This window comes from Lissotriton helveticus, chromosome 6, assembly GCF_964261635.1.
Source record: "Lissotriton helveticus chromosome 6, aLisHel1.1, whole genome shotgun sequence".
Lineage (NCBI taxonomy): Eukaryota > Metazoa > Chordata > Amphibia > Caudata > Salamandridae > Lissotriton > Lissotriton helveticus.
The window spans coordinates 1,946,868,285-1,946,887,604 of NC_136067.1; the positions used below are offsets into that span (position 1 = coordinate 1,946,868,285).

Genomic DNA, 19,320 nt, shown 5'->3' on the forward strand with positions numbered 1-19,320 from the left:
GGGACACTGACCAGGAGGACATGGCAGTTCACAGACTGCTCACAGGCACTGCGGTGGCAGGCCTGCAACACTATTTTAGGGCTACTCAAGTGGGTGACAGAATCAGTGCTGCAGGCCCCCCTGGTAGCATTCGTCATCACCAGCCCTGGCACACCTGGTGCACTTTACTAGGGACTTCTTGGTAATACAAATATGCCAATCATGGATAGCCAATCATAATAACAATTTCCATAAGGAGCACTTACACTCTGGCACTGATCAGCAGTGGCAGAGTGTCCAAAGCATCGAAACCAGCAAAAACGAAATCCAGCACAGCATCAAAAAATACAGGAGGTAGAGGCAAAAAGATAGGGAGAAACCACGCCAAGGATGCCAGGTCTAACACTTGTCCCCTCCAACTGAATGTGGGGAGAACTACCCACCCTATTGGGAGTTCTCTTCACTAAGGCGGAAGAATCTGGACAGACTATCAGCGTTGGCGTGTTCTGTACCAGGGCGATGTTCCACCGTAAAGTCCATTCCCTGTAGGGAGATTGACCACCTCAACAGTTTTGGGTTCTCACCCCTCATCTGCATTAACCATCTCAGGGGCCTGTGGTCTGTCTGTACACGGAAGTGAGTTCCAAACAGGTGGAGCCTCAGCTTCTTCAGAGCCCAGACCAGAGGAAAAGCTTCCCTTTCAATCGCACTCCACTTCTGTTCCCTGGGGAGTAGCCTCCTACTAATGAAAGCTACAGGTTGGTCCCCGCCCTCGTCGTTGGTCTGTGAGAGAACTGCTCCCACGCCCTGCTCTGAAGCGTCTGTCTGCAATATGAACTCACTGGAGAAGTCAGGTGCCTTGAGCACCGGTGCTGTGCAGTTTTCAGGGCATCAAAAGCAGTTTGACAGGCCTCGGTCCAATTCACTTTCCTGGGCTGATTTCTAGAGGTCAGTTCTATCAAGGGGGCAACAACGGTGCCATTTCCCTTGACAAACCGTATGTAATACCCGGAGAGGCCTAAGAATCAAACCTGATTTCAAACCAACTAATTGGACTCAAAAACACACAGAAATTTTGCATTCAGTGCAAACAGACATGTTAGCAAAAACAGTTACAGACACGAGACAAACTGCGCAATCTTGTAATCCAAATCATCCCAGGGAGATGCGGATTCACATACCTAACCTTTAATGAAGGTGAAAAAGTACCAATAGCTTACAAATCACACTTGTACACACAAGCTGAAATGAAATTCACTTCAACAGAAAAAATTCTGACACTGGTTCAAACTGCAGTAGGAAAAGAGAGAGCTCTCGAACAGGTAAACGCATAATGATCGTTACACCTGTACCTGCCTTAGAAGCAGTAACAAAAGCGAGCATTCCAAATGCTAAGGGTTTACATCCGAGATGGATACAATGGGTTAATTCTCTTGCTGCAACAGACATTGAATACGTTTTTGACCCCTTCTTGAAAACACAAGAATTTCTACGAATCCCTGGAGTGGGGGATAGAGTAATTCCAAACAGGAACCGGAGAGGTGCTTTGGTTCATGAAGCACATATGGGAGAGGGTCTGACACATCAAGGGATCTCTAAATCTCTACTAGAATTAAAAGAGATGTATTGGTGGCCTGGAATGAGCGTCCAAATCTACGAATTTGGAATTAATTGCGATGTCTGTTACAGCGATCATAGCTTTGAAAGCCACCAGATACCTGACTACAGTGTTGCCAGCCGAATTCAGACATCACTTTTAGACAGCATTAGACTTTCTACACGCAGACCTTACCATGGACGAATGCAGTCCCACAACTATTAGGACAAGATTCATGTGGATGTGGCCTCAGCGCTCGGCTGACGCCCGAACTGTTATAAAAGATTTGCAAGTCTTTATCGGCACGTACGCAATCGGCAAACTACATTCTGAACCAGGGTCCTGCGTTTAGCTTTCGAGCTTACAAGGAGGCCATGGCCAGCTAGGGCGTTGCATTGCGGTACTCAAGTCCATTCCATCCTGAGGGAAATTGACTAGTGGAAAGAAAAAAACGTGACATAAAGCAATCTATAACAGCTAGGGTATTATGCTCGGGTGACGAGTGGGTCAAACATCTAAAAAGTGTCCAACGTAGTCTTAATAATCTGCCAAGAAATTCTCTGGGTGGAATCACTCCCTATAAAATACTTTTTGGTTCTAGAATGCTCATACAGGATCTTGATCTTCACACTTCAGTGGTGGAACGAAAACTCTTTGATATCAAAGACCGTTTGGCTGTTTTGCAGGACTTAAAGGAAACAAGAAGAAGTCTGAGCAACACAATACAAAAGCCAACGACCACTGAAGAAAAACCACCTGTCACAGCAAGGCCTGTCTGGATTCCAAAGATTGGGGATCTAGTCAGAGAAAAGATCGGGGACAAGAAGGAATTTGGGCCTTCTTACAGAAAACCAGTACCTGTACTAGCAATCCACGGATTGAGAACAGTGTTACTGCCGCCCCTTGCTGGAAGAAAGGAGAACAGGTCCGTATCCATCGACCTCGTCAAACCACATCATGTGGCCGATAATAAGTAGTAGGCCCAGTGGACTCCCAAGATGTAGCAGACGACCAAATCTTGCTACAATCCAAGAGGTTCAAACTAAGAAAATCATCACCTTTGATAAACCTGCAGTGAGAAAAGAAGGACTATGCAACAAAACCATGGAACTTGTGCCTTTCGAAACCCAAATAACAGCTCGTCAAGAATCTCCAGTCTACAATGATATAGCCTCTGACTATACAAATATGACAAAGGAAGAAGCAACTACTGTGATTAAAAATAATCCTAATGCAATTCCAACAATTGACACAACTGCCTCTGGCTATTTAATCAACTTTGATACATTTTCTGAGGTTCCCAGCAAACCTGAACCAACGCCAGCAAATAAAACTTTCAAATGAAAAAATAACAGAACTTTTTCATCAACTTGAAAATACATATCTGGTTTGACCATGGGTTAAATTTTGAATTGTGTTAGGTGTACTTTTTTTCCACTTTTGACTCATTCTTGTTTTAAGTTTGGGAACAATGATAGATAGAAAATACAGTACAATGGACACAGCAACTAAGAACATCAACTTGCTCCTGAAACCTCACAAATCACCTCCTCGTGAGCGGAGAGACCTGTCACCAGTGAACATCATTGCCGTTCCTATACCTGGTGGTATAGCATGGGACACAACTGATTATGACATTTATGGCCCGGTGGAACTGTTGAAGATTCCACACCAGTTTAAGGTTTCTTTGAGTGACTTTGTTTCACCCAGCACATTTTCTGATGATTGGGACTTTGAGACAGATTTAGAAATTTCAGCTAAATTCACAAAACATGAATACTTAGAAGGTTCTTCAGATTATGAACAAACGTATTGTTTTAATCATTATGGTCACCACTATTTTGCACAAATCTGCAAACCTAGAAATGTTTTTACTTATAATACTTATAATGAATGGGAACATTGTCCTACGCCGCCAAAGGGCAGCTCAAAAACATTTTATGAAAAGTTTCCGTACTTCTCAGGGTTTAATGTCACACATCCAGAAACGTTTTATTTCAGAAATATGAATAAGACAGGAATGAAAAACATGTTGACCAATACCAAACAAATTTATTCTGCCAACTTTTATGCTCAGCTGTCTACATTAGGTTATAACTTTTGGAAAGACAACATTGAGACAAAAACTGTCTGGGGCACAAAAGATTGGCAGGCGCAAGGTTTAGAAGCCTTATTCAGAGCCTGCATTATCCCAGAACAAATAATGTTTTTAAATGACACTGTTCAACAAACATCTTGTATTGGCTTGGCTAAGATAAAAGATTTAAACAAACCATCCATACCTAAGCCCACACCTGAAAGTAATAGCACTACAGATGAGGAGGTATACGTATCCCGTATTTTAAAACAGAACAGAAAAAATCCTGATTGGAAAAAATTGTTAATCTGTCCCACAGACACAAATAACTGTCAAGATAGATTCCTGAACAAAACACAAGGGTTCAAAATAACTAGGCCAGATCCAAGATATTCCCAGAGACAACATCCAGGGATAGTAACAACTTACAGTGTAGGAAAACTATGCCTTGAATGGCTACAGAAATCCACACTTCCAGAAATTAAACAATACTTAACTTTACTTAAAGATGGTGTTGATTTAAGAGACTTCTTACTTGGGCCTCATAAACCACGTCAAAAACGTTTCATATACGCCGGTATATACGCTGCTTACAATGAAGCATGGAAAGTCACGCGAATGGAAACTGCAGAAAGAATACGAGAAATTGATTGTATTAATTTAGAGAAAGCTCTCTCTGTACTGGACAATGTCCTCCAGAATTTATTCTTTGAATAGCATTGTATCCTCTGCCATTGACATAATAGAACAGGATTTGCTAATGTTACAACATGGCCATTCTCAATTACGTTCTATAACGCTGCTAGGCTGGACGTTACAAAAAATCAGTTCAGGCTACGTGCCATGGCCTCTAATCAACACCACGTCATTGTTTTCTGCATTTAACCTTACAGATAAACAAATCTCTTTGGCACAAACAGGAGTAGACTATACGGTGCTGAGCATAGAGAAACTGGAAAGATTACCATTAACTCTTTCTGTGAAACCTGTCGTGGAGGGGATTATACATGGCACCATCACGATACCAGTGACGATTTTCCAGTTTCAGTATTGCTTAAGACACATACCAGCGGGCCTGTATGAAAGGTTGGGTAAAGAGTACATTAAGTCGACCTGGAATTTACCATACACACACAGATGTTGGAGTGGGGGAAAGGAGGTATTTCTTAGTGGAACAAATTGTAAGAACTTGCTAAGCGGTACACTTTTGTGCCAAGGCATAATTTACACGGAGCCTGCGAGGGTTCTTCAAATAACCTTTCTTGCCACCTGCACGGTTCTCCAGCAGCAGTGATAGACCCAATTTTTAGGCAGCTATCCAATGCAAGCTACATAATGTTGAGTGATCACAGCTGTTGTGGAATGATGCCAGGAATAGCCTACCTCGTTAGTGTGTCAGCCAGGGTCACTTGTTGTATGCAAGTATTGTTTCCTAAAAGCAAGACAGACGGGGAGTCGCCGCTTTGGCCTTCAATGAACATCTCTTCTATACGAATTGATACTTTAATCAGAATGAAAGCCATTCTTTGGCAAAAAACTGTGCCACCGACCTCGTCCAGAGAGACGCATGATCTGCAAGTCGCAATGACTTCTGCAGAGATACATGCCCTATTATCAACAAATTGTCCTATACATTTTGTAGAAATGTTAGGTCGTATCCTAAACATGTCTGATACGAGTGGTATTGCACATGTATTTAAGACAGTTTTTTCGGGAATGTCAGCACCCTTTGAAGCAGTCCTAGGCATTTATCCAAACTTTGTGCACTCTGTGTTCGGCGGCCTGCCTCTCATCTTGGGACTCGTAGCAGGAATTCTATTTTTATTTCTTCTGCTCCGATATGGCAAGTCCAGTCACCAACGATACCCAGACTACCATGGAGAACGCTTTCCTAGCCATGCGGTACCGTGACAGAATTACGCAGATTCTTGGCTTAGCTCGTTTAAGAGATCTGAATACCACTTGGTTCCTTTCATTTAGACCAATCAGGCAAGATTGCATCTTACCTGTTCTACGATGCCTGCTTTGCGGAGAAGAATGCGTGTTGGACGTTTGTCTTACACTTCCATCAGCACTGCCAACGGATGTTGATGCTTTGCCAGGTCCGGTAATGGCTCATGCATCGTGTTTCCCCCAACGGCTGCCAATCCTGATGACGGCATTCATTGAGGTCTCACCGGCAAGTCCAACTGAGGGTGAGATACGTGGAACAACAGGCACACAGGTACCATCTACTGCGAACATTGCTAACACGAATGATGCTGACGGCAATGATTCTCATCTGTGTACAATTGATCTACTTAATGAGGTAGTTCCACTTTCACCTACTGTGGTAGACGATTTCTTTGCCACCTTAGACGATTTGATGTTTTCTCCTGACACCGAGAATAACTTTTGAAACTTGCACACAGCGTTCCATGAACTCTGAACTCGGCCTTCATTTTTTCATAACAATCCTTCTGAAACTTTGGAACTCTATATTTTTTTTCTACGATTTAATTTGAACTTTTTCCAAAATAGATTTTTTTTTGGGGCACAAAGTGATCTGCTTAAACTAGAACTATTCTTAGAGAACAAGAAGTTTTTGAATACTTCCTAGAGACAGTATTTGACCTTGTCCTCAGTGGCGGCTGGTGACATTTTAAAGTGGTAGGGCGTAACATTTTGGCTAGCATTATGTGGTGAGAGTGAAGCGAACAAGCCTGACCAACATTGTGGTTTGTGGGGGTTCTCCGCCTGATAATTTATTTCAAATAAAGAGTTGGCAAATGCTGTATTGTAATCAAATTTGAGAAAGCATGAAGGTAAATATCAAGCATGGAATCCCAAGTTAGTCACTTAGGCTCTTTGTGTGCTCCTCTACGTCAGTTACCCTATCTGCAGACATTGAAAGCGCTTAAGCAACTGAACAATCACTTTCGCTCACATTTCTATATGTGATTTAACGGCCATGTACCACATGTGCTTATTCTTATAACTGAGCCAAGTAACTGCACTAGGTGAGGGTATATACAGCTCTGAGTGGAGCCGAAGCCCCACTCTATGTATTGTGTGAATATAATGGGTGCTGTTCCAGCCTGATCTAAAACCGTCATATCATCCTCAAGCTGTGGCTACAAAGCAGAAGCCCCCAAATGTCGTCACACCCAAAAGAAAATACTTAAAAGGTACACACTACTTCTGTGTAGCAGCTTGCTTACATTTTAGGGCCATTTTTACAATTCCTCAAAGCATTCCTCTTTATTTCCTACTGAATGTAAGTCTCTGAAGCCAATTATTTAATCCGCACATCTATTAGGCCTGAAGGCATCAGGTGTATACACGAGGCACAAGAAGAAGTGAGCTTTGACAGGCAAATCATTTCTTGAAGGTATGTGCTAGTAATTAGTTGTTACCCGTCTTGTCAGTAGCTCTGTTTTTATTAGCCTCCGCACTACTTGAAGTCCCAGAGGAATGAAGTCGGCCTTTTGAGAAGAAAAGGAGATCGCCATTGACATTGCGCAAGACTAAGTTTATTTTTTTAGGCACTGGATGGATACATTTAGGCAATGGGTGAATCAAGTAATTTGCCCAGGATCACAGGATGCTGAACTGACGGCAGGATTCAAACCAATCCCCAGATCCTAAGTTGGCAGTTCTGGTTACACACACACAATCATGCACACTGGCAGTCACAGTCATGCACACTGCCACTCACATACACAGTCATGCACTGCACACACATGCTTTCACAGTGATGCGATACACAGATATACAGCCATGAACACACACAAACCCATACAATCAGGCACACGAACACACCCGCTATTAAGATTTTACCTTTGGACATTTGAGCTCCGCATGATCCGTCCACTGAGATTCTGTCTCCCAAATTAGAACTACGACCCTTTGACAGACACAGCCTAGGCTGTCACCAAGCTCTACAGCTTACGCTACAATACTCGCGGGGGGGAAAGGGGGGTTTGGGTGTCGCACGGGGAGATTAGAAAAAACTCACTATTAACAAAAGTAAACTTACCGGATCCTGCGAGTCCTCCTGGGTAGAGGTCCGACTCCCACATTGGCGCCTTGGCAAATACCGCCTGCTCTCAGCCAATCCAGATGCTGGTCCAGCAGCAGCGCCAGGATTGGCATGAGTAGTAATACGCAGGTTCCTTTTAGGGCTTCACATTTTTTGCTACCAGCCCGCACATGCGCACTGGGCTGCTTATTAGAAGAGCAGCATGGAACAACCCTCGCTCTTCTAACGAGCAGCCTAGTGTGTGCATGTTCAGGGCTGGTGCAAAATGTTTAAGCCCTAAGCACACCATACGCACTCTTGCTGTGCGCTCCCCCGACCACCTGATATGTCATGTGTTATTATGGTGGACGTCAATCAGACACTTGCAGCTGAACTGCTGTAGTGCTGCCCTGCCCCCTTCTAAGCTGACTGCCTCCGGCGGCCTGGGAATGGATACAGGGATTGCATTGTGGTGAGTCATAGAGAGAGTCAGAGAGTGACATGTGACGGCAACGCTCGGTGGAGCAGCTAATGGACGCACCACGCCTGCTTGTCCTCATAACAAAAACAGTATGTTTATTCTGCTATGGGATGGTCTTGACTTTTTTTCTGTAATTATGAGCCATTTCATAAATGTACATTTCGTTATTGATTAATTAGCATTGATATTTTCATGCTATATATCATATATGTAAACACTTTTCTCGAATGCGTACAGTTTATGCTCATTTCGTGTACAGCCTTTTCAAATGCATTTTGTGTATGTTGGGTGGAATTGTAAACACACGCTTTAGATATGTGTTATTGCTTATAATTTACTAATGTTATACATAATAAAGTGAAGTGGGCATTGTATATGAATTTAAGTCCCTAGTATAATTCTCCCGATTCATGCCCTTATATAGGTATACATCAACCTATCCTTATATAGGCATAGAAATCATCACCATATTTAGACTTAGCCTATACAGTCCAAATACGGCACGGCTACTTCCAATAGTTCCGAATATCCACAACGATTTCTTGGAAAAACCCGCATTCAGCAGTCAGGGACTTCCCCTTTCTTGAATATTGATTTATGCAAGAACTCATGGAGTTTTCAAAGAACTGAGTCTGTGATGACGTTATTATGTCCAACCTTACGTCAAACTTGGCACCTTCAAGTAATAAATATGCCCACACTCGCCCAGGCAAGCACAAGGTGGTTTGGAGCAGTTCGACTATCTACCTACACGGCACAGCTCGCCGCAGCAAGTGCCGAAGGAAGCCGACCCTCCAGCAGACGCACTGAGAGAGACGCTGTCTTTTCTCTTGCCGAGAAATCCAGCTCCGGTGTTTCCAAGATACCCTTGCGGGTTGTTGGGAAATCGAGTCCTGAAAGAGAGATACCAGACCTCCTACATTCTAAACCAAGGTACGGAGCTGATTAGACCCTTGGAGAATTCTTGGATAGATTCTTGGCAAAGAATACTAAAACTAAGCTACACCTCACTTACTTCTTCCCTTGTACTAGACCTAGGTTAGGTACACTGGGGTAGACGTATTTTAGAAGCACCAGTTGAGTACTTTTAGTCGTTATTTATTAATGCATGTATTTTATGTTATTTTATATGGCTTAGAAACCATACCATGCTTTTACAGTATTTTTTTATAATACTCTTCGTACTGTACGCATTGTACTTTGCAACCAGTCTTAGGATTGTAGCAGTTCATTTCTTCTGCATGAGAAAGAAGACTGTTCTATAAATACTTTTATTGAAAATGCTGGTCTCTCTATTTCTCTGCACTTCTGGTGAAACGAAGCATGCACGATTGACTGAGTGAAATATCTATCTATGTTTCCGAGACTGTAGAGATATATTTCTTATTCTTGGGAAACAAAGTTGTCATGTTTATGCGGTTGTCAGTAACTAATCCCTGCTTGTTTATTCGAGAAAATTTCTAGTGACCTCTGAGCTAGCTTGCATTCACTATTAAGTTTAATATATTCGGTAGAGACCCAGTCGACCTAAGTCCTACGTCAATTCTATAGTATATATTATTCCAATGCGCAGAGCCTGTTGGGAATATAGGAACTACACTACAGCATAATCTGACTAGCACCGGCTATCCGAGTACCTGTGGAGAGGTTCCAGGTGATTGTTCAATGGCTTTACTGTTCAAGTTAGTCAAATGCAGTTGGGGAACATGCACAGACTTTATATACGACAGTTAAATGATAGCACAGGATGCTCACATGCTGTCATGGCTACACATGTTTTAAATATAATCCAACTGCATCTGCTTTATTTAGAGTGAGAAATTGCTGAAGCTAGTGGACAGCCCCAAAACCTTGGGGCACTTAAGCGCAATATCAGTACATTATGAAACTCCCTTTTTGAAGTTATAAACGTTTTGAGACATTTCGTCTCTTATACCTAGTTCAATCTGCTAATAGAAATCCTCTTCACAAATGGGTGGGTTCTCAACTAAAGCTTCTCCAGGTCGTCGCTAATGTGATGAAGTAGGACACCACTGTATAATGAATTTAGCCTAAATACATTCATTGAGGTTCACTAGTATGCAGGAAACGTCCCATCTACCGCATCAGCCAGTTCCTAACTGACTTGCAATAGACATTCCACAGAACGTAAACATTCTACTGAGTACAACTTTCTAAGATCCCCTCATATAATTGACTCTACATATTATTTAGACTGCAACCCTTCACATCACCAGTACCACGATATCACACAATACTTGTTTTTTATTCACAAAACTTTGAGAAGATCCTGATTTTCACAATTCATGGGGGCTGTAAGAGTTCCTGTTTTAAGCTTATCTTATTCTGTGCCACTGTTTTCTGTATAATGCGATCAAGATTGAAAATGTTTGCCTATTATTTCCCTCTCAGCTTAAGTTTAGCAAAGTATTCCTATGCACAAGGGCACATGTATGCAACATTGGTTTCTCCCAGGTCACATTGGTTATCGAAAAAATTATAATTTTCAGTCAATCATGGGGAAACCACAAAAAAATTGTAAATTCATGAATGTCAACGTTTTTGTTAGAACGTGCAAGAAAAAGACACTCATTCTCTAGAGATTGCTATTTTATTGCTCATGGTTCCAGAGTTGGCCTATCATAAAGGAGAATATTCAATAATCTATATGATACAGGGTGGATCTCTGTTTTCCGCCTGTGTTTTCCCTGAGTTCTTGTCTTGCTGAGAGCACCGGTTTTCTCACACTCACTTTTTCATGTCACTGCACTCTGTAGGGCAGTTTTAAACTACCATTTTAACCAGGGAAAATAAACCTTTTGCCAAGCCTAAACCTTGCATTTTAATACTTATACGTCACCTATAATGTAGGCCCTAAAAGCTCATAGGAGATAGTGCATGGCATTTAAAAAGTAGGAAATGTGGCTTTATGTTTGCCTGTCCTGGCAGTGAAAATCTACTAAAGTTATTTTTCACTGTTGTAACCTCTATTCCTCCCAAGGACTAACATTGGGTTGCCTTATTACATTGAGTAAGTGCTAACTTTATATTGGGAGCAGGTAGAGATCTGGGGCCAGATGTAGGTAAATCTATTTTACCGACCCTTAAATACCGAATTTTACCGATTCGGTATTTAAGAGTCGGTAAAATAGATGTACCGAGATGTAGGTAAATCCAGATGTGGATTTACCGATTCTTTAAAAGTCGGTATTTACCGATTCGGTAAATACCGACTGGTAATGCTCCATTCATTCCTATGGGCTTTGAAGCCCATAGGAATGAATGGGGCATTACAGGTCGGTATTTACCGATCGGTAAATACAGATTTTTGGCAAGGGTGCAGGGGGTGTCACTTTGACACCCTCTAGCACCCCCAAAAAAGGTTCGGGGGCCATATGGCAGGCATACCTGCCCTAAGGGCAGGTCTGCCTGTCATATGGCACAGGTGTGCATGCACACATTTGCATGCTCACCTGAATCGGTATTTCACCATCAAATTGAATTTGATGGTAAAATACCGATTTCTTAGGCCTTGTGGGACTCATCAGAGTCCCACCTACATATCGATTTTACAGAATCTGTAAATATACCGTTCTGTAAATTTACCGACCGGTATATTTACAGATTCTGTAAAATTACAGATCGGTAAATTTACAGAACGGTAAATTTACCGATTCTGCCCCCTACATCTCAAATTCCTTTTACCGGTCGGTAACGGCCGAATTCGGCCGTTACCGACCGGTAAAACCCTACCTACATCTGGCCCCTGGTTCTGGATCTCTTCTTAACTGTAATTTAAAATGTTCTTTAATGATAAAGTTGGATTTTAAGTTACAGTGATAAAAATGCCACTTTTAGAAAATTGACATTATTTGTCCAAATCCACTATGCCTTTCTGCCAGTAACTTGGGTCACATGACCCTGCTGTTGTGGGTTGGTGTATTGCTCTCAGACAGTGAGACAAAAGAAACATAGGTGTGGAAAGCATGGGCCATCCTGACAGGATGGCTGGAGCAGAGCTGTACCCAGCCCCACTTAACATTAACAGGCTTTGCCTACAGCAGAACCTGATGCCGGAACTGCCCTGCCTTTCGTCAACACACACTTTGTAGCCTGGATAAACCAGGGAAGGTAAAAACTGCCCAGAACCAGGTTTGAGGGTAGGTTAGGGATTTCTCCAAACAAAGGCTGAAACTGGGGATCAAAGGTAGCCCTCTTAGACCCCAGAAGGACTGACATGCTGCTTAAAGGACAGCCTCACTGTCTAAAGAAGGAAGATTGGCCCGTATGTGCCTCTACCCTGCCAACCCACAGTGACTCCAAGGTTCAGCTGGCTGACCAACTGTGAGAGCTACAAGGACACAGCAAGCTTCCAGAGACCTCTCTGTAACTGGCCAGCTGCAATTGGAAACGCCTGAACCCAGATGCTGGCCTCTGCGGCAGTGAGTACTGGTCCCCAAAATGTGCCCCCACCCAAGTCCTGGACCATTGGCTGGCATCAGGGGGAGCTCCTTCTGAAAGAAAAAGTTGAAAACCTGGAGTTTGGGCTCTTCGTGACTGCAAATAGGATTGTTTGTGCCAAGACTCGGCCACCCGCGATAACCGCCAACACAAAATTACTGCTCTTTGCGTTGAACAGTGACAATCAGCAATGAGGGACTTCAACTTCGCATTAACAGAGACCGTCTGCAACGAGCCATTAATGCGAAGATCCAACGATGATCAGGTCTTCATGCTAAAGCGACGACCGTCTGCTCTTCTTGCCAAAAGCCTCCTTCCCGTGCCCTCCTGTAATGCAATTGGAACTCTTTGCACCAGACTTTAGAAGGTAATTCAGTGGGACTAACTTGGGCTCTGTTCTTGACCCAGGAGCCCACTTCTGCTGGCCTTAACTTGTGACTTACCCGGGTCTTTTGCGACCAGATAAGCCCGAGTGGCATTTTCTGCTTCTGGGTGGCATTTTCACAAACAAACTTTAAAATTCAATATTATGGTTCTACTGATTCGATTTGTGCTGCCTGGTATAATGATATTTATTAAAATGTACTCTATTTTGTTATTGGTTTGGGTTTTTTCTTGTTTTTTAAATGTATTACCGTTAGTGTGCTGCATAAGTACTTTACACATTGCCTCTAAGTTAAAGCTGAATGCTTTATGCCAAGCTACCAGAAAGCTAGGCACAGTTTAATTTAGTGACTTTTTGTGGTTCACACTGATCAGGATTGTGCTTATATTTTGATTGGGGTTTCCAATCCTTTCAACTAATAACCCAATTTCGAACAGTATGTTTTATTAGGGACTCACACTTCAGGCTGATTGTAAAACATTCATGTATGGTTGTCTGAAATCATATTCTTGCTGCAGAGTGCCTATCCAGACTGAAGGAGTGCGCTTTACCATTAGAACTTGAGGGGTCATATTCAGAAGGATTAACATCCATTCACATGAGCTCCAAGGAGCACCAGAAGCATCTCTCTCTCTCTGTCTCTCTCTTCCCAACCCACCTCAACCCATAGTTAGTCACTAGTATGAGTTATCTCCTCTGATATTAAGGACTAACCTCAAAGGGAAGTGGTGGGAGATATTTGCTTCCTTAAGTCCTGGGAATTCACGCGAGTGGCCCTTGCCATGACAACAATAGAGAAGATGACTATCCTGCAATAAACTACCATATTGCTCATCTCAAATAAGTGGAGAAATGACTCTGATTTTCATTAGCGATGCATTGGGCTCAGCATTTAGGGTCCTCAATTTGAGGGTAAATGTATACATAATCACTGAGGGTTGCCAAGTGAGGACGTTCTTCATGGGGAAGCTGCAAAATGATGCCACTGCCTACTAAACACGTTTGCTGTCCAGATATGATCTAAGGCCCATCAACTACGTTCCTCAAGGGCAAGACTGCAAGCATAAGTCAAGCAAGTGCTTTAGGCCATTTGATTACAGGCATTGGGCTTATCACCAGAGGGGCAATTAAACTGTGACCCATCTATCAAAATTAGTGAAATCTAGGGAAATCACTTTAGTTAGATAAGACAGTCCCGAGTTGGAAGGTTCTGATGTGGTCAAGAATATGGGAGAGGAAAGGTTTAGCTTATTTAATTTATTGTGGTGGATTTTCAATAGAGGAGAATCTTCAGAGAGAGAATTTGGCACTTCCACCAAATTAAACGATGTGCCATTACTCACCTCTTATACCTAGGAACAGGTTTTGTATACTTTGAACAAGAGAAGAATAAGCATGCCCGGGTATTCATGTAAATGTTTACCATGCACACTATAGATATAACTGACTCCTAGAGAGATGTGCATTGTACACATTTTGAATTCTCTTTGATATAAGGTTAACAATACTAAAGCCAAATATATTTTCCTTTACATCCATGAAATTAACATTTATTCCCTATTTTTTTTATTTAAATATCAATGTAAAACGTGGCTTACGATTTTTTGCATGTCGCTGGCGGGTGGGTTGACGTTTTGCCTCACTTCATTGTGTTTGAGGCAAATGTAATCTTGAACGTCAGCATTATCAGTGTCCAGTGTAGGATCTTGGCTCTGAAAAATATAATCAATGTAAACAGTTGACCTAATGCAGTCAGAACAGTATACATGGGGAGCCCAATTCACAAAGGTAAACTTACACTTTCTTGTAAGTGTACTACTTTTCGGTACTCATAAAGGTAAATTTAGACCAAAAGTCCAACTATACTATTTTGCGAAGGTAAACTTAGGCCAAAACTCTAACTTTACTAGTTTTCAATATTCACAAAGGTAAATTTAGACCAAATGTCAAACTTTACTCGTACTAACTTACCTTTGTGAATACCAAATAAAAAGAAGTAAAGTTAAACTTTTGGTCTCAGTTATTCATTTGGTCTAACTTTATCTTTGGGCCCATACTGTAGTGTGCTACGGTGAGGTTACATCAACGATATAAAGGGTACAGACACAATGCAGTTCTCTTTACCCAGTCCTGCATCTCTGACAATCACCACCAATAGGCTTTCCAGAGCGTTCCTTTGTTTTATGATGCCGGCTTTAGCTTTGAGATCTATTGTGACATCCCCCACTGGTTGGGCCCGTTAACATATGTTCTAAGCTAGTTAAGACATCAGGTTAAAAATCTGATCCAATCAAAACAAGACAATGGTGGATTTGGGGGCATCCACTCTGTCAGTGCAATCCCTTATGATAGTCAGTGGTTTTTGCAAGACATAAGCTTTTACATAACACAATTGTGATTTGCACACTAGTTTATAATGTGACTTACTCCCTCATGTGAAAGATGACTATCGATTAATTTTTGGGGTATGTGTACTTTTATTTCTGTATCTGGCCATGCTTTGTAGGCCCATATTGATTGGGAAGTCGCTAGTAACAGAAGTGTTGTAAGGCAGTCTTAGTGTTATCACTTTGGTGTATGAATGCAGTAAAAAGATGCGAGTGGTTTTGTTGGGTTAGATCGCTAAGCACAGAGAGTATTAAATGGTTTACCGAAGTCTGCCCAATTGTTTTCACAGCATGGGTTACTTTCCCATCTATTTATTTTGGTTTCATTTATCCTGTCTGCCTATTCATCTGCCTATAGAATAAGATGTTTCTGATGACTTAGTTAAGTTTTGTTTTTTAAATGGACCCAAGTTGCTGAGTGTGTCTATGAAGAAGAGTTCTCTGGTTTGCCTATAATCAATTGCCATGCCAGAAATTTCAGACGCCACATCAACCCTGAGAAATGAAATTACAAAATGGCAGAGGTAAGATGACTGTGGGCAGCCCAGGTGAGGTATGTCCAGGAAGCCTAACAATTGAGATGGCTGCACAATATACATAGCTTATACTGGAAACAGGTTCCATATAGAGATGGACAGGAGATTAAAGCTGCAGAAATGAAGATAAGCGCTGCTTACAGGATACTCCAGGATATGTCTTTGGGATGCTACTGAGGCTGCTGATGGTTAGTGGTTAGGGTTCAAGGAATTAAAGAGTTGATACCTGGAGTCAACAAACTCTAATGGCCTGGACTCTTGAAAAGAAGCCCAGTTATAGTAATAAATATAATATAGCTCTAGGAAATCCATCAGGGCCAGGGTGTAATTCTGTTTGTTGAAAGTTTCCAGGATCAGGTAGAATACACTTTATATAGGAAACATCCTTACCCTGCAGTCACAACAACGACCAGCCGGGGTAGTGACTGCGTTGTAAAGTCATGCAGGTTAAATGCACGCAGGGTTTTGTCACACTACCTCTTTATATATTAGTTCACGGTGACCAGTCATTGATGTCTAAATGTGCAGAACACAAGTAGGCACTGACACAAGCATGACTCAGTATCTGTGTACACAACTCCCAAGTGCAGCACATTTTAAAGGAGTTCTGAAGAAGGCCAAGGAAAGCAGAAAACAAAAAGGCAGAATCAAAGAAGCCCAAAACGTCATTGTATTCTAAAATTACTCAGTGGGTGCACACAGAGTCCACTTACAGGTACTATGAAACTGTGCATTTTTGAGGCATGATCAGACTCACAACCACTCACCCTTTGGAAAGTGACCACATAAACATGAGAAAACCTCATCTAACTTAGCCGCACAAAATGGTCACAAGAAAATCTTCAGGGTCATCTAAAAACAATATACCCAGTGCCACACTTAAGCCTAATTTAAGTATCTGATCCCAAATGATTTCGATTTAGTTATGGTGTTTGAGGTTGTATGTGGCATGGACAGAATGGGCCATGTTCCTGCACTCAATGATTATTGTGACGTCTGGGTGGAACTTTACAGTCTCCTGCAGCTGAACCACACACACACATCCTGTTTGGATTTACTGCATCGTTGTTTATTTATTTGTATCTCTGGTTTGGACCAGAAGCCACTTTGCAGTGCAAAAAATAATAGATGATCAATTGACCTAGGCCATCTTTTTCCAGGTATTAGGTATATGACAGACCTTTTGGAGAAGTGGGATGTCAGACATTTACTTTGGGCTCCTAAAATAATGGGAGATAACGGCACCTAGGCCAGGATGAAGAAGCACATTTATGATAGTTGTAATGTTTTGACAGAGTGTCTGCAGGTGATCCTTGAGTGAGGATGTAGAACATGATTCAGATGTAAGATACAGAGCTTTCAGTTTTTCTATCAAGAGGATTAAACTGATGGCTGGTGGAATTACTGATCCAATTTAGATGGCTCTGATTTGTTGAAGATATTAGTCTAACGTTTGTAGATCTTGTCTTCTAAGACTGTGCTTATGATATTGCTGAATTGACCAGTGATGTCTGTGGTGCTCTTGTGAATGTGTTGAATATCTAAAGAATTTAAAGATCTCTGATGATTGGCTAGGAACATTGTTCATTTCCACTTCCCCTTGAAGTTTCAAAAATGAATGATCACAGCCAGGAAGTCCACAGGAGAATTTACCTTGCACAGTCCTTTTGGAATTATCCTACCTCATCAAAAGACGGGTTTTGTACATGGTGGAAGTGGCTAAACATTCGCCTCTGAGAAAGGAAGACACTGATTTGTTGATTAACAAGGTAATTTATTGGATTAGGAACTCCCGTCACTACTATTCTTAGATTTGTTTTGACATTGTAATGGCTAGGTGTTGGCTTATTTCAGATGATTTTGCTTGCACAAAAATTCCACTTCTGGCCTTAGATGTACACACATTGCCCAAACCTACCTCTTCCATACAATTTATGTATAACTCTTCATTTCTAATAACACAAAAACCTGACAAGTCTAACAGTGATTCTCATAAGGAAAATTCTGTCAGTGACTCAACTCGATTGACAAGAGGTTCCCAAACCCACACAGATTCAGGATGATTAATTGGCGCTCCTTGCATAATGGCAAATTCTTTTTGTAACAGGATACCTGACATTAGTAATAGAGAAGGTAACTTGGCACTATCGTCTGGGAGTATTTTGGGGAGAATGCTTTGATACTGTTCAATGATGGCTCCACTCACTCCTAACGTAGAGTTTGATGTTTGGCCCAGTGTGAACATCCTGTCTTGGAATGTCACTGGTATGAACACCAAACTTCCTGATCCAGACTGGGATATCTATGTCAACCAATTTGACATGTCTGTTTTAAGAGACGTGGTTGACCTTATTGGCTCATAGGTCAGGTACTAGATGAATATATATTAATATTAAGGTGATTCACAAAGGTGTGAGTAGGCCCTCCTGCTTTTTGCAGATTTGGGTCAGTATTTCATTGGACTGCAAAATGAGGCAGCTGCCAACCAACTAAATAGATTTTCAAAGCCTAACACTTTTTGCCTCGCGTTTGACCTTTCACTTTGTGCAGGGTCATCCCCAAACCTTTTACTTTCCTCCTGTATTTTTCCGCCCTCTTTATTGTTGGCTTTAGGACTTTAAGCACTTTTCCACTGCTAACCCGTGCTAAAATGCATATGCTCTCTCCCTAAAACGTAATGGTAATGGTTTTCTCCATGATTGCCCTATTTTGATTTACTAGTACGTCACTAGTACAGTGAACCATGTGTGACAAGGGCCTATAAACCAAATGCTACTAGTGGGCCTGCAGCCCTGATTGTGCCGTCCACATGAGTAGCCCTACAAACATCTCTCAGACCTGCCACTGAAGTGCCTGTGGATGCAGTTTTAAACTGCCATTTCATCTTGCCAAGTGCACCTACTTGCCAGGCCCAAACATCCCTATGGGAGGCCCAAGGTAGCCCCGTGGACAGGGCGCAGTGTAATTAAAAGTTTAGGATATGTACTCCTGTATCTTATATGTCCTGATAGTGAAATACTGCCTATTTCGTTTTTCACTGCAGCAAGGCCTGTCTCTCCCAAAGGTCATCATTGGACGCTGCCTTGTAACGTCTTATAAGTTTATCTGCCAATTGGGAGCTGATAGAAATTTTGAGTTTGGTGTCTCTGGACTCACAATTTACACATACATCTTTTAGTGAAGTTGTTTTTTGAATTGCAGGTCTGAAAATGCGATTTTTTTAGAACTTTGCCATTTTCTTACTTTAACCATTCTGTGCCTCTCCCTGTCTCTGAATACACATCTGGGTCAGAATGACAGTTGGGCTGTTTGTGCGTTCACCCTCCACTGTCACACAAAGGGAGCTGAGGGGTGCCCTTCATATCCTGATGGCCCATGAGCTAGAGTGGTGGGAAGAGCTGACACTGACAACTGAAT

General features: G+C 42.0%; 1 protein-coding gene across 1 annotated transcript in view; it reads right to left on the minus strand.

Moving 5' to 3' along the window:
• The window catches only part of LOC144762942 (uncharacterized), a 315,799-nt gene that overhangs the window by 94,513 nt on the left and 201,966 nt on the right, over positions 1-19,320 (minus strand). The window contains exon 6 of the mRNA XM_078648242.1: positions 14,579-14,692. Within this exon, the coding sequence (XP_078504368.1) occupies positions 14,579-14,692 (114 nt within the window). The remainder of the gene's footprint in view (positions 1-14,578; positions 14,693-19,320) is intronic.